The sequence below is a fragment of the Bombus impatiens genome, unplaced genomic scaffold (genome assembly GCF_000188095.3).
Source record: "Bombus impatiens unplaced genomic scaffold, BIMP_2.2 scf_0060, whole genome shotgun sequence".
Taxonomy (NCBI): Eukaryota; Metazoa; Arthropoda; class Insecta; order Hymenoptera; family Apidae; genus Bombus; species Bombus impatiens.
The window spans coordinates 1558615-1572970 of record NT_176479.1 but is presented as its reverse complement, the minus strand read 5'-3'; the positions used below and the strand labels follow the sequence as shown (position 1 = coordinate 1572970).

Below are 14356 nucleotides of genomic sequence, written 5' to 3'. Positions count from 1 at the left end.
ATACAAGAAATTCTAATTTAACGACAATATCTGGACGAAATACATTAATATTAAATGTAATTTTCAAATTAAAAATGCAGAGTCTATTTATTATAGCAGCGAATTTTATTTCTCTTAAGAAAGAATCGTTAATTAACGATTTAACGCTCCATGTGATTTTATCATATATGTATATCATATATGTAAATGGAAAATTTTGGAACACATTAAGCGATTTTAAAAACAGATGTTTTAAGACGAAGGAAATCGAATCGAAAATTCGATTCGATATAAAAACGTGTAAAGCGTTCCTTTGAACAATGTTGGCAGCAGGTAGCAAGTATCAAGGTGTAATGGACCGTCATGGCGACGTTACCGCCGCGGAAAAATCCAACTCCGACGAAGATTTTAAAACAGCATTTAACCCCGTTGCAAACGCTATTACAATTAGGTTTTCCGAAACATCGAGCGTGAGTATTAGAGTAAGATTGTAAAACACTATCGATACCTCTTTGCTATTCTACGAACAATTGCATGCGATTATAATGCATTCAATGTAAACAAACAGCTGTCAAACATTAAGTACCATTGTTATTTTCTTCTTGTCTTTGTTGATTCGTCATTGCCTATGCTTATCATAAAAATTTAACATATATACTTCTTTATCGTTATCTTCTTTTTGTTTTAATAAATCGATGTACAAAGTACGTAATTTCAAAAAAATTCTATACTTTTATTATGTAATCATAACGCGACTGGAATTATTTGACTAATTGTATAATCTGTAACAATTTAAATAAATATTCTATCGGTTCTAGAGAGAAAGCATTAGCTGCTACAGGACATCGAGGTGTTCAACTTGCATCGGATTGGCTAGTAGCTCATGTTAGAGATCCAACTTTGGATTCTGACACCCATAGACAATATGTTTTGTATGCTTGTCCTACGGGTGAATTAGCTGAGCAACTTATGAGATTTTGGTCAGAGAGTAAAGAACTCGTATGGAATGGAACACATAATTATGTACCACATATTACGCTTGTATCATTTTTCAAGGTATAACATCGTTTTAACAATACATGTAAATAAAAGTCACAAGTAGTACAAAAACATCTTTTTGCAGGCACCAGATGAATCTACCGAGGAATTGGTAAACGCGCTTGAAAGTATAGTTAACCAAGATGAATTATCAGATAATATTGAATTAGAAACTTATATTTCTCCTAATTTTATGGGTCTATTTGTTAAGGAAGTAAATACAGAATGGCTAAAAAACATAGCCATTTGTTATGCAAACAAACTTTCAAGTTTGGGAATTTCTGCAGAACCCCAAATAAAATCTTTGCATTTGACATTGGCTTATCAATTTCCCAGCAACTTATATCAACAATTGCGCTTGATGGTGGAGAAATTGACACTCGTTTGTCCAACTAATTGGGAACTTAGATTATATTCCAGAGATTCTAGGCTACAAAATGCACATGTACATAAAGTGACACATCCTCACATGCCTAGGGAACACGATGAATTAGAATTGAGAGTGGGAGATTACATTTACATTCCAGAAGGGGCGTGTAGTCTATCTACAGATGGTTGGGTTGAAGGTGTCTCTTGGCTAACTGGTATTTCAGGGCATTTACCTTTGAATCATACAAAACGTACAGCTGAATCAGATTCATGGACTTTACATTCTACTATACAAATTACTGACAATAAAAGTGGAATTTTAAAAAAAGAAGAAATATCCCCAACTCGGAAACCACCAATATTGTTATCGAGTGATTCTATAGACAGCCCTGATGGAGTAGCAACAGCTACTGAACCAGTAAATAACATCAATTACCTATTATTTATTTACATATAAAAATTCGAATTCTAATCTTTCATTTTACTTCTACATATACAGATTGAAGCTTCTGAAGCACCTCCAAGTTCCTCAAGACAAATTTTTATATGCCGTCATGGAGAAAGAGTAGATTTTACATTTGGAGCATGGATTCGTTATTGTTTCGAATCAAATGGATCCTATGTTCGTAGAGATTTGAATATGCCAAAGGAAATACCATCAAGAAATATACAGGACTTTCGAAATGATAGTCCTTTAACAACTGTAGGTGAAGTACAAGCAAGTTTGGTAGGAGAAGCTATGAAATCATCTAGTATTAAAATAGACGTGGCTTTTACATCTCCCTCATTAAGATGTATACAAACATTGGCCCACATTTTAAAAGGATTAGATTTAAACATTCCAATGAAAATAGAGCCAGGTCTCATAGAGTGGTTAGCATGGTATCCAAATGGTGTCCCTGTTTGGATGACATCTGAAGAATTAATAAAAGCAGGTTTTAACGTAGATAAAAGTTATAACCCAATTGTTAAAGCAAAAGATCTTCCATTGAAAGAAAATGCAGCCCAGTATTATGAACGAAGTTATGAATTAATCAAACAAATTATTGAAAATACAGTAGGAAATATTCTAATAGTAGCTCATGCTGCTTCTTTGGCCGCTTGTACCAGACAATTAACAGGTGGGAAAGTGCCACCAGCTTCTGAAGTTACTAGATTAGCACAGAGAGTACCATATTTAGCATGTTTAACAGCACGTGAAGGGTTGGATGGTTGGCAACTTCATCCACCTCCTTTTCCTCCTATAACCCATACCAGTAATACTAGATTTGATTGGAAAGTATTATTATAAAAAGTAATTAATATTTTAAATACAGTTTTTCTCTTTTTATCTTTTAAATTACTAAAGCTTAAATCATTAAAGACTATGCAGATGCAATGAATTTTTTGTAATATATGTATTTTAATTTATATAAACTACATTAGAAAGAGGGAAAAAGTATTAAAAAGATTATTTTCTGGGTTGGGTTATTTATAACATAATAAAAAATATGCCAGTCATCTATTCAATATTTAAAACAATTAACATTTGTAGGGCAATAAATACGGGTATTGATTTTTTTAATTCTACCTTTTCTATAGAGATATGCTAAGTAAGATATACATTTAAAATGAATGTATGAATTAATATTTTGAAAAAGATATATTCTCATAGATTTCGTACTGGTCGTTTAGAAAATGTTTAGTAAAGACTAAGTATAGTATTTATAACCTTTAACAGGCAAATATTGAGAGTTTATTCAGAGTTTTTAAGAATGTATTTAAAAGATTTAAAAATTGAAATTAAAAAATTGGTTATATGATGATTTGCTGTAATGTTAATCACAATTTGTAAAGTTCATATGGTTATTGAATCAATCTATTATTTATTCAAATGTTTAAATCTGCATGTATTTTGAACGTATTATTATATACGTAGAATATATAATCAGACTTAGGATCTGTTACTACTATGTTTAGTAAAGGTTTACTTTATTCTTGCAAAAAATCTATGTGTACGAAAATTACAAAAGTCAGTAAATAATAAAATTTTTCCACACACTGTACAGGTCTATGAAACAATAGTTGGCATGAATAATGTGTGAAGAAATAGAAGTACAAAATTAATGTAGAAAAATAATGTTATTTACCAAAGAAATATATAAGATGTTATTTCATTACAAATACCAGTTATATCATGAAGGGACCTATTATTTTATTTACTGCAGAAAAAGTTTATTCAAGTGTAATATATAACATACCATAATGTATAAAAAATTTTCTATATAAAGATAGTAAAAATGTAATTATATATTTATATATGTATAAACAACATCAATATAAAACAATATGAAATAATTTTTAAAAAATTTTTCAATAACAATATATATAATTACACATGTCCACTTTCCTTTAATTTTGCAATTAATGTATCAACATCTGGTACAATAGTTCCAGCTTGTCTGACTGGTGGTTCTTCGACTGACAAAATTTCAATCCTTGCTGAAGTATCTACACCAAGATCTTTTGCTGTTAGTTTTTTAATTGGCTTTTTTTTTGCTTTCATAATATTTGGTAATGTGGCATATCGTGGCTCATTAAGCCGAAGATCAGCACTTAAAACTGCTGGCATTTTCATTTTAATAACCTCTAAACCTCCATCAACTTCACGTGTTACGGTTAGTTCACTATCATTTCTTTCAATCTGTTACAAAAAAACAATCTATATTAGAAGATACTTGTAAAATATGTTGTTTAAGGTCTTGCTCAATTAACTTACCTTACTACAAAATGTACCAGTTGGCCAATCCAAAATACCTCCAATCATTTGTGCAGTTTGGTTACTATCATCATCTATAGCTTGTTTTCCAACAATAATTAAATCTGCTTTCTCATCCTGAGCTAATTTGGCTAATATTTTGGAAACATGAACAGGTTGTAAAGTTTCATATTCAGATCCAGATATTTCAACATGAATGCCTTTATCAGCACCCATTGCAAGTGCAGTCCTTATCACATCTTGACATAGTGGAGGACCACATGAAACTGCAATGACCTCCTCTACTAATTTCTTTTCTTTCATTCGTACAGCTTCTTCAATTGCAATTTCATCAAAAGGGTTCATTGAATGTTTCACTCCATCTGTTATAACACCTGTTTTATCTGATTTGACACGAATCTAAAAATAAATAACAAAATATAAAAATGTTATCTATAGTTGATAATATTTGAAACAATATATGTACACATTTCTTAAGAAATATAATTTTAAATTATTTAAATTTATAATATTCATTTTTTATTGTAATATAAATTTTAAATGAATCTACGAATTACATAGTACATAAGCATAATAGCTTTCCATTGATCTACAATCTATACTATATACTATTTCTCATTTATTATTACATTACTGATAATTACCTTAACTGCATAATCGATAACTCTCTTTACACCTACAAGTGCTCGTGTCATTGTTAATTAATAAAGAGGTCGATAAATTATACAATTACAAGTTATAATTTTTTTTTTCACGATATTTATCGAGGTGTTTACAGAACTACTTTAACCTCTCATGTGCTATATACGGTGTATGTAGTCTGACTATTTTATTGACTTGCTTAACACTCTTCACTCTTCACTCTGTTACTTGGTAAATGGTCTAAAGTTCATTGTTGCTTTGATATGTTATAAATGCCTGTGTTGATTTCATGAACATATTTTCATATAGTTCGCGCTGATGTAACTGCGAACGTCATAACATGATCATTTCAGATTTTAGATTAAATAATCAAAAGATTGCTTAAAAAATAAAAATATAAAAATAATGTCTCGAATTTGCAAACCAGAATGTAAAACTCATATTAAACATGGCTTGTTTTTGAAATAACTTTTTTCATAGATCCTAACTTATTTATGATGGATGAAACAGCGAGATTTGTAATCGTGTATATATATATATATATATATATATATACAATTAGTGATGACATTTTTATCTGAATCAAATTCATAAATAATTTACAACAGTACTTTTTGTTTTATGGCTTTATTCCGTATAGTATATTACACGTTAAGGCAATTTTCCATTTTTCAATGTACATATATATATATATAAATAAAATGTATGTTACATGTATCTCTTAAATAAAACAGTAAGGAGATGAATCATACATTTTAGTTCAATTACTGTTGTTTTATCGTTCAAAAAGAACATAATGTAGATGATTATATATTTTTTTAAAACGACTAATTTGAATTATTTCAATGGGCATTATAATTATAAATCACAATATCAATTATTCCTAATATTAAATAATAAGGATTTTTATATAAATCATTCAATACATAAAATATACATATTAACTACTGCTACGAAATTAATTTATTCCCAGATTAACAGATACTTTAATATTATAATTTAAGGTATTAGCTAAAAAAATGATCGATGCAGTTCGGTTCTTTTGATCTAATACATGAACCATGTAGAATAACGAAATTTTCGTTGGATGATTCGAATATTCATTCGACTCAATAAATTACATATATGTACCTGTGAAGTAAGTCATAAATCATTAACTATTACTACTTTATATATAATAGCATTTTAAATATTTGATAAACCCCTTTTTTAAAGCATGATATTTTTAACAAAAGAAAGAAAGAAATTTTCGCAATTTTTCCATTTGCAGAATATTACTAACAAACATGCTGCTTTTAAATCAATGAAAATTTTAGCACACATCCGTTTCAACAAATGAAACTTTCGAAGTGCATGAAAATAGTTACATACAATTTTCATACTCCAATAGAATTAGAATAAAAGAGATTTTGAGCGATCGCTGTTGCACCAATCAGAATGAATATGAAATCAAGTTTGCGCCACACATGGCGTCCAAGAACCGACGCCATCTAACGTCTGGCATTCCTGTTTTTTTCGTGCGGGTAAAATCACGGCTTTCTATAGCGCGCAAGCCTTTATCGTTTTGTTTTGTAGAATACGGTAAGTTAAGTGGATATCTTTGATAAATCGACTATGCTACGCGTATGCCGAATGAAATGTTAGCTGAAAAAAAGCGTTCACGCGTTAAAGAAAGTGTGTGGGAAAATGAGTTAACCGTGTGTTAACGCGCAGTGGTCAACTATCCGTGCAAGTTTAGCAAAGGAATATATATCCATATTCAGGACGTGATAACGTCGAGGTAATTAAATGTTAATTTTTGAGATTGAAAGTATGCTTTGATTCTCCAAATATTTATAGAATCTAAATCCATTGAAAGTTTCCTTCGTGTTTATGTTTACTCCTCTAATTACCCCCTCCCTCTTCAGCCACCTTCTGTGCCTCAATTCTTATTGAGATTCTCCCTCGTTTTCTTCATGCTTTATACGAGTGTTTTCTTTTTTATAGCCTTGTTTCTTTGCCTTTTTCTTAATCATCATATGGATTTGGTATCTATCTCATATGTTTGTTATTACATTGATTACAATAACCAAACTGTGGAAATCGCTATTTATGTTGATGAAATGTTAGCTCCGCTTTGTTGAATTATTCTTGATATTCTTTTGATATTTTGATGAAGAATGCTAGCATACTACCAAACATAAAATAATTATATATCAATAGTTTTGCAAACGTTATTCATATATATATATATTTATTTCTTAATATTTCTATATTATAAATGTATATTTATGCATAGCTAATTTCAACTAATTGACATTGGCTTTTTATAAGTATATAGAAAGACGTATTTAATCAGTGAAAAATGAGCACATCGGCCATAAAATCAACGATACCTGGAGTAGGTACATCCCCAACTTCTACCAGTCATTCTATTCTTCCCATGAATGCAATGGCACAGAAAGTCGTATCAGGATCAGAACCAGGATCTATGAAGCCTTTACCAGGAACTGGATTAAGCTATGTTACATTACAACCACCCAGTCAACCTTTGAGCTTAGTACAAGATCATAGACCTTCTGTATATCAAACACCACCTTATGTAAGCAGCAATTCTGAAAAGGAACCAGACCTGGATAAATTAATCCCTAATGGAGTAGAGATTATGAAAACTGAAACAGAACAGAATATGTCTGTTTCTATAAAGCAGAGTGAATCTAACAGAAATAATAATTTAAGTCCAGATAATCCTACACAAGATTCACAAAGAGATGTTCAAACAGAACAAGAGATGACACCTATCAATTTAGATTTTCCTGGTTAGTAAAAATATAAATTTCTTATTAATTTAAGTATGTAATTAATTTTATATTATGTTTTGTTCATCGAATGTACTTCAATGTTGCATCACAGATATTTTTACTTACATGTATATCATTGGATATAATAATTCAACAAGTTATTTACATATATTGCACATTGAATTTATTAACATTATAATGCATGTAAAAATGTACAAATATAATATACTTACCTATATCTATGCATATATATATATATGTTACTTTAGCATTATGTCCACAATTACAAAACAAAATTGAAGAGAAGAAAACTCCTGTAAATAATGGTTCGAAAGAATCTGACGGAATTCCAATTAATACAAATTTACAAACAAAATTGTCATCACACAAATCAGAAGATGGGTCAGTAAAATCTGATAGTCAGAAGTCAAAAACCACAACTCAAAGTACGAAACTTGTGGCAGATAATTCTGCATTACCACAAACAAATAATCCACCAAAGGTTGAAACAAAGGTCACTGGTTCGCCAAAAACAAATAAGAGAAAGTCTAGGGAATTGAAAGATTTAAGGGGAACTTCAGCAAATTCGGATGGAGCAAGCAAACCAAAAAGAAATCGAATTCAAACACAGCCTTATCAGAGTCCATTACCAGAAATTGCATTGCTTGTAAAAAATTTAAATAAGCCTCCACCATCGAAAGCTTCTGACGACAAACTTATAGTATTCTATAAGTAAGTATGAGTCATATGACATTTCCAAAAATGTAAAATATGATGTAATGATGAATAATAATAAAAAGTTTAATCTCTATACAAACTTTCATTCACAAATATGATAATTTACATTGGTTTTGAACATAAATATAAGCAAAATTAATAATGTCATCACACGCATTAACTTTTATTGATATTCATTATTAGAAATGAATTTTTGGCTGTGAGAAATGCGGAAGGAAGTTTCTACGTATGTCAAGCAATGCAAAATATATATAAATCTAGCAGAAGAATTCGTATACGTTGGCTTTCTCAAGATAAAAACAATGGTGAAATATATTCACCAGATTTTTATGATTATATAGGTAATATATAATAGTTATTAAATGTCATGTACACTTGGCTTATATTTTGTAATATTTGTTATGTTATACGATGCAGATTATGTTTATTTTTTTCTTTTTTTAAATTTCAGATTTCGACTGTATATTAACAAATTTAAATTTAAACAAAATTGACAAAAATAAATTCCAGCTAACCAAGATTGAATTATTACGTACAGAAAATATTTTGAAAAGAGCAATTGATGTTGAAGCAGGCGTGTCCGAAAAACCTCGAGTAACAGAAGAACACCCAGATGGACGTTAGTATTTTTATATACTATTTATATAAACTTTTACAAAAAATGTTTAAATGTCATTTATTAATGTTACTAAAATTTTGTGTCTGTTCAGCTTTAATAGATTTTATTGATAGCGTTTAGTTTATTCCATTATTTCTTGTTTCAAAGTCAATAAGATTCAGATTTAATATTACTTGTTTCTTATTTATATTCTTGAAATTTTGTAAAAATATTTCATAAAATTGAAATGTTAATATCTTATCCACAGTTGACCTTTCACTTTATAAAGATGAGTCACAATTAAAGAGAAGAAAAAGTCACAACTTGCATAAACAAAAACAAAGTTTGCGTAAGAAATCAAAACGAACTGAAAGCTTCTCTGAAGATGATGCTACCGAAGAAGAATCAGGAAAGAAATCACCTAAATCGAATCGTTCTAAAAAGCGAACAGTTAACAAAGCTCTGGCTATTGCAAAATCTGTTGCAAAGGGATCTAGTAGAGCAGAAAGAGCATTGAACAGAAATACAAAGTCTGGAAGTGAAACTACTGCAGCCACTACTAATAGTACTGCAACTACTACTACCACTACTACTACTGCAACTGTAACTACATCCGCAACACCAATAGATGCAATTAAAAATAATACTGATGTTAAAAAAAGTGAAAATAAAAAGAGCACAAAGCAACAGAATAATAATAACGCAAGTGGGGTTTCAAGGACGAAACTACGTGGTAAGAAGTTCTCATTAATGTTATGATATTAATATAGTCTCCATACCTATCAATATATTGGTATAATTTTTTTCTAAAACTATCATAATTTACTTTTTAGCTTCTGTACAAAACACACAACAAAGTAACAAAACAGCAGGTCGTCCAAAGCGCATGGCTGCAACCACAGGTGTTGCGCCAACCGAAGAAGCGGCTTCTCGAAAAAAGCCACGTGGGCGAGCATAAGATTAACGTAATTTACTTGTATTTCCTGTACTGCATCTAGAACAGAATCTGCATCGTAGGCAATATGTACACGTAGTACACTCTTTAAAAATTGCGATCGATTTATAATGTAATATATATGATCTTATTATCTATCAGATGCTGCATTATATTATAGTCCAACAATGTGGGATCAACAATTTATATTACGATGCGGCAAGTCGCATTTAAACGAAGAAAAGACTCAGAGACTTATAAGAGTGATATTGTGATATCATACAAAATTTGTACATATCGTCTACGTTTCAGATTCCTACAGGAGAAGAAAATCATGGAATGTGTATGAAGAACGGTACCTTGGTTGAGTAATAACTATCTACAGGGTGTCACAAGCTAATGCACTCTTGCAATAGTCTATTTTTGATGTTGTGAGTGAATTGTACGTGATTCAGTTGAGTTTAATGTACACTTTCCATTGGATATGATAGCTATGTACAAATATATATATCTGGGGCTTATAACGTACTCAATAGAAAGATGAAAACGAAAGAAAATAGAGTACGAGAGAATGAGAACAATCCGTGAATTATCGATCTCTAAGTTATGGATCGGTAGATTTAGAAGTACAATATCTGTACATTATGCTGAATCTTTGCTGTTTAAAAAATAGCATATAAAATGGTCCAGCGCCTATGTTAAAGACAGGCAGAGAAAAAAAGTGCCCTCAACTGTAAATCCTTGTCCTGTTGTTGAATCTGTGGATTCATAAAAGAAAGAGTCTTATGCCTGGAGATGTAACGTTTTAACTGTAGTTTATTTTTGAATCATTTACGTCAATGAATTTCTAATATAATTCATTGTTATAAAAAATGAAGAGGATCATATTAATTATGATGGTGTCAAACTATAATTTAACCACTTAAACATTATATTCCTTTCTTAAGAAAAAAAAATAAATAAAATAGCACTTATTTACTCTGATAAGTCTGGATTTAAATGTGTAAAAACTTGCTTTATCTATGTATTATTTTATTTTTTCAAAGATTATGGACAAAGTGTATATTTACTGAAAGATAGATGATTATGATTTATACACACTCTTCACCAAATCTAAATTCGTATATTTTAATGTAGTTTATAGTTTATATTTTGTGTCAAAATATATTATTGGGGATACAAATTTTGTATCAATATTGAGAAAGGGAAATTATAAAAATCAATTTATTACGATGTATGTACATTGAACGAAGGTATCGAGGCATGTATTTGTTTTTTACATTACACTGGTACAAGGACACACAATACATAATTGTTTTACATGAGAAAAGTCTTTGGGTTTTAGGAAAATGAAAAATGAATTTTATTAATTAAAATTGTATCGTTTTTTTCGTTAAAAATTCAGTCGTCGAAATTGTGTGAACTTATTTAATGCATCGGCCGTTGAATATTGCACAAACTTAAATGAGAAAATAATTTCTCATTTACATGATTTTATCTGTATGTACATATAATAATTAGGTAAACAAAATTGTGAAAATGAATAAAAGTCTATACGAGCGTTTGGAATCTTGAAGGCTAATGTATCTTATTCATTTGACAGTGTGTTCCAATTAATTATGTTGCAATATGAATGAACAGTGCAAAATCCTTTGTCTCTTATTTCAGGAAACATTGAACACATGTACGATGTACATATAATTCATAAGCTTATAACGTTAAAGACAACTCAAGAATGCCGTTTAAACGAATAGGCATATCGACTTCTATTGAAAATAGGACATAATTATTATAATAAATGATTAAGGTGAATTTAATTCTTGAGATAGGAGATGAATAAGATACCAATCCTGTCATTGGTCCATTGCATATTGTATTTAAAGTATACACACACATAATGTATAAATTTAAAATATACGCAAACGTAATGTATAAATTTAGCGAAGGAAAAAAAATTCTAATGAAAACCGAGGAATTTGCTTATATTGTTATTCGATTTTGCTTTGAAAGCAATTCTGAAAATTAGTTGTATAATATTGAGATGATTCATAGGACGGTGCAAATGATTATGACTAAATATTATCATTAGCGTCGATGGATGATATGTAATATATAATAAATTTTCAAGACAAGCTGCACTTTATCATTTCGTGAAGCAAAATCGATTACAACATATAACTCGAATAAATACAGCTCTCGATATTCTTCTCGTGAGCCACTTGCAAATTTAAGGCGGGAGAATAGTACGAAGGAAATTGAATCGAAAAGCAATTATACATTTGCGTGCGGGCTGATATTTGTTGAGGATACCTAAAACTAATGTATTAAATTTCAAAGACCGAAGTTTAAACATGTAGACACTAGGTAATTGACCAGTAAAGAAGATCATCTTTCACTTTATACACGATGAACTGTAAACTTGTATTCATCTGTATTAATTTATTATACATATGTGAAAAAATGTTTATTCGAGCCAGTAAATCCCAAATTTTGTATTGTCATTATTATAAGAAAAATAATTCGTATGTTTAATTTCGTTTTTTCTCGTGATTGCGTTTTTTAAAGTAAGACTAGAAATCGTTGTTCAAAATTTAAGAGCTAAAGATACATTTGCTACAAAAAAGTATATGTAAAATTCAAAGTACAAATAGTTTGTCATGAAAGTATCAAATCTTTAGCCCAAAATTTAGGAAACATCGGTTTAAAGTGTTACGTTAAATAAGATCTCAACTACCTCGATATATGACTTATTTCTACAATAATGTAAAGATTGTATCTCTGATTTTAGATACATATAATTTAGAGGGACCTCATTTTATTTGCATTATGATTTACTTATATATGATATGCAAATATATGACACTTGATATTATCAGCATCTGAAATGTCCTTTTCATCCAATACTTAAATATATAAAAGTGATATTACGTTGAGATAAGAAATACAAAAACAAAATTTATGTTCATCTATTTCGGTGCTATCTTTATAAATGAATCTTGATTGGTTTAAAATTTTTATTGATTTTTAATATTTTTCTAATTTTTGTATCAAATGAAAAGGATGTTTTAGTCCAACGATATCAAATGTTGTATCTTATACAATTCAAAATAATAATCTTGGTCAGTTTGCGGTGCCAATTATTTTTATCTTTTGAACAGTAATCCACCGACAAGATTTGTCCTAAAACACAGGAAATCTATTATTGGCTCTCACTTGACTTCTAAGCACTGCTTCAATGAATTTACAGCATATGTCCCTTATTAATCTGAATGTCACGATTGCATTCTAATTATGTAATAAGTACACAAACCGTATTACGCGCGTCGCATTTAGATAGACGTTTAAATGATTAAATAAAAGCGATCGTGCGATTACCTCTAATTATGATTCTTGTAAGAATAGATATTTACATAGTCGAAAAGTACAGCCCACATGCGAAAATATCGAGCCATGCTCGAAACGCGTTACTAAAGACTGCCTTTTTGCTTCAAGGTCGCGTGAATTAGCATTTACATTAGGAAATATTCGCAAATAGTAAATGTACGATATTTGATATTTCGTGTAAATTTAGTTGTCGTTTTCAATTCGAGAATTGAATCGAATTTTCAAAAGTCTTATATTACTGTACAAAATATGATAAAGACAATCTTTCAGCATAAAGATATTTATGTTTTCCAGGTATGATTGTATTATAATTTTATTCCAATTTTATTTTTTGAGATTGTTTATTTTTCTAGATCGCATATAACTGATCTTTTTTTTTTTTAATATTATAATATAGTAGCTACGATGACCTTTAGTAGGAAATTAAATCGAAAGTTAAATTCGATTCATACTTCTTATTGATCGACGACACATATTTAATAATATTTCATATGGCCTACTCAGTACCTAAAACACGAAGAATTATTTGACCAGGAGCACAATGGCAGAAAATAAAAATTGTACATGTATAGAGAGCGCGTTTCAAGTAAAATTGGCTCGATCCTTTTGAGATTCATTTTTCTAGAAGTTATTCTATACAATTTACATGCGATTCTACTATTTGGAAACCATTTGCAAGGAGTTTCTAATATCTAATTGTAAAATGATTAATTACAAATCACAATGAGGAACCTCTACCTGCCGTACCGTGTATTGTTTCCTTTTGTGTACGTTATTCCGTAATTTTGTCGGATTAATTAAATCATAAGCTGACGATGGTTGGTGCAATCTATATGTCCCCTGTGATTTAAGTTCACGAAGAATTTGAGAAATCAGCGTTTTACAAATAATAAAAGATATTGTGAGTTTGGTGATCGGAGTCAGTTTTTATTCGCGTTAAATTCCCGTACAATTTCCAGGGCTTGAGATTCGCCTAGATGCAATCGAAGCGTGTACAACGAGTGCAACGACTCGAAAAGAGGCTAGAAAAAAATCATATATGGAATATGCGGTTTTTTTTAAATCGATATTAGGACGAGAACACGGAGCTTTGTATGTACAACATTTTCACGAATAAAAATTTCTGTAAGTTACGG

General features: G+C 29.9%; 3 protein-coding genes across 3 annotated transcripts; 2 read left to right on the top strand and 1 right to left on the bottom strand.

Moving 5' to 3' along the window:
- Nucleotides 1–288: 288 nt before the first annotated feature.
- On the top strand, nt 289–3389 carry LOC100748077 (protein UBASH3A homolog). The gene is made up of 4 exons (XM_003485491.4): nt 289–449; nt 798–1035; nt 1103–1804; nt 1886–3389. Exons 1-4 carry the CDS (start codon nt 343–345, stop codon nt 2675–2677), a joined length of 1839 nt encoding a protein of 612 aa, XP_003485539.1. The 5' UTR covers nt 289–342; the 3' UTR covers nt 2678–3389.
- A 194-nt stretch (nt 3390–3583) lies between these two features.
- On the bottom strand, nt 3584–5104 carry LOC100747955 (electron transfer flavoprotein subunit beta). Its single transcript, XM_003485490.3, has 3 exons — nt 4789–5104; nt 4145–4543; nt 3584–4069 (listed from the first exon to the last, which is right to left on the bottom strand). Exons 1-3 carry the CDS (start codon nt 4837–4839, stop codon nt 3758–3760), a joined length of 762 nt encoding a protein of 253 aa, XP_003485538.1. The 5' UTR covers nt 4840–5104; the 3' UTR covers nt 3584–3757.
- A 1157-nt stretch (nt 5105–6261) lies between these two features.
- On the top strand, nt 6262–14134 carry LOC100747835. The gene is made up of 7 exons (XM_003485489.4): nt 6262–6566; nt 7100–7584; nt 7836–8298; nt 8488–8645; nt 8756–8923; nt 9171–9635; nt 9736–14134. Exons 2-7 carry the CDS (start codon nt 7131–7133, stop codon nt 9858–9860), a joined length of 1833 nt encoding a protein of 610 aa, XP_003485537.1. The 5' UTR covers nt 6262–6566; nt 7100–7130; the 3' UTR covers nt 9861–14134.
- The last annotated feature ends 222 nt before the right edge of the window (nt 14135–14356 follow it).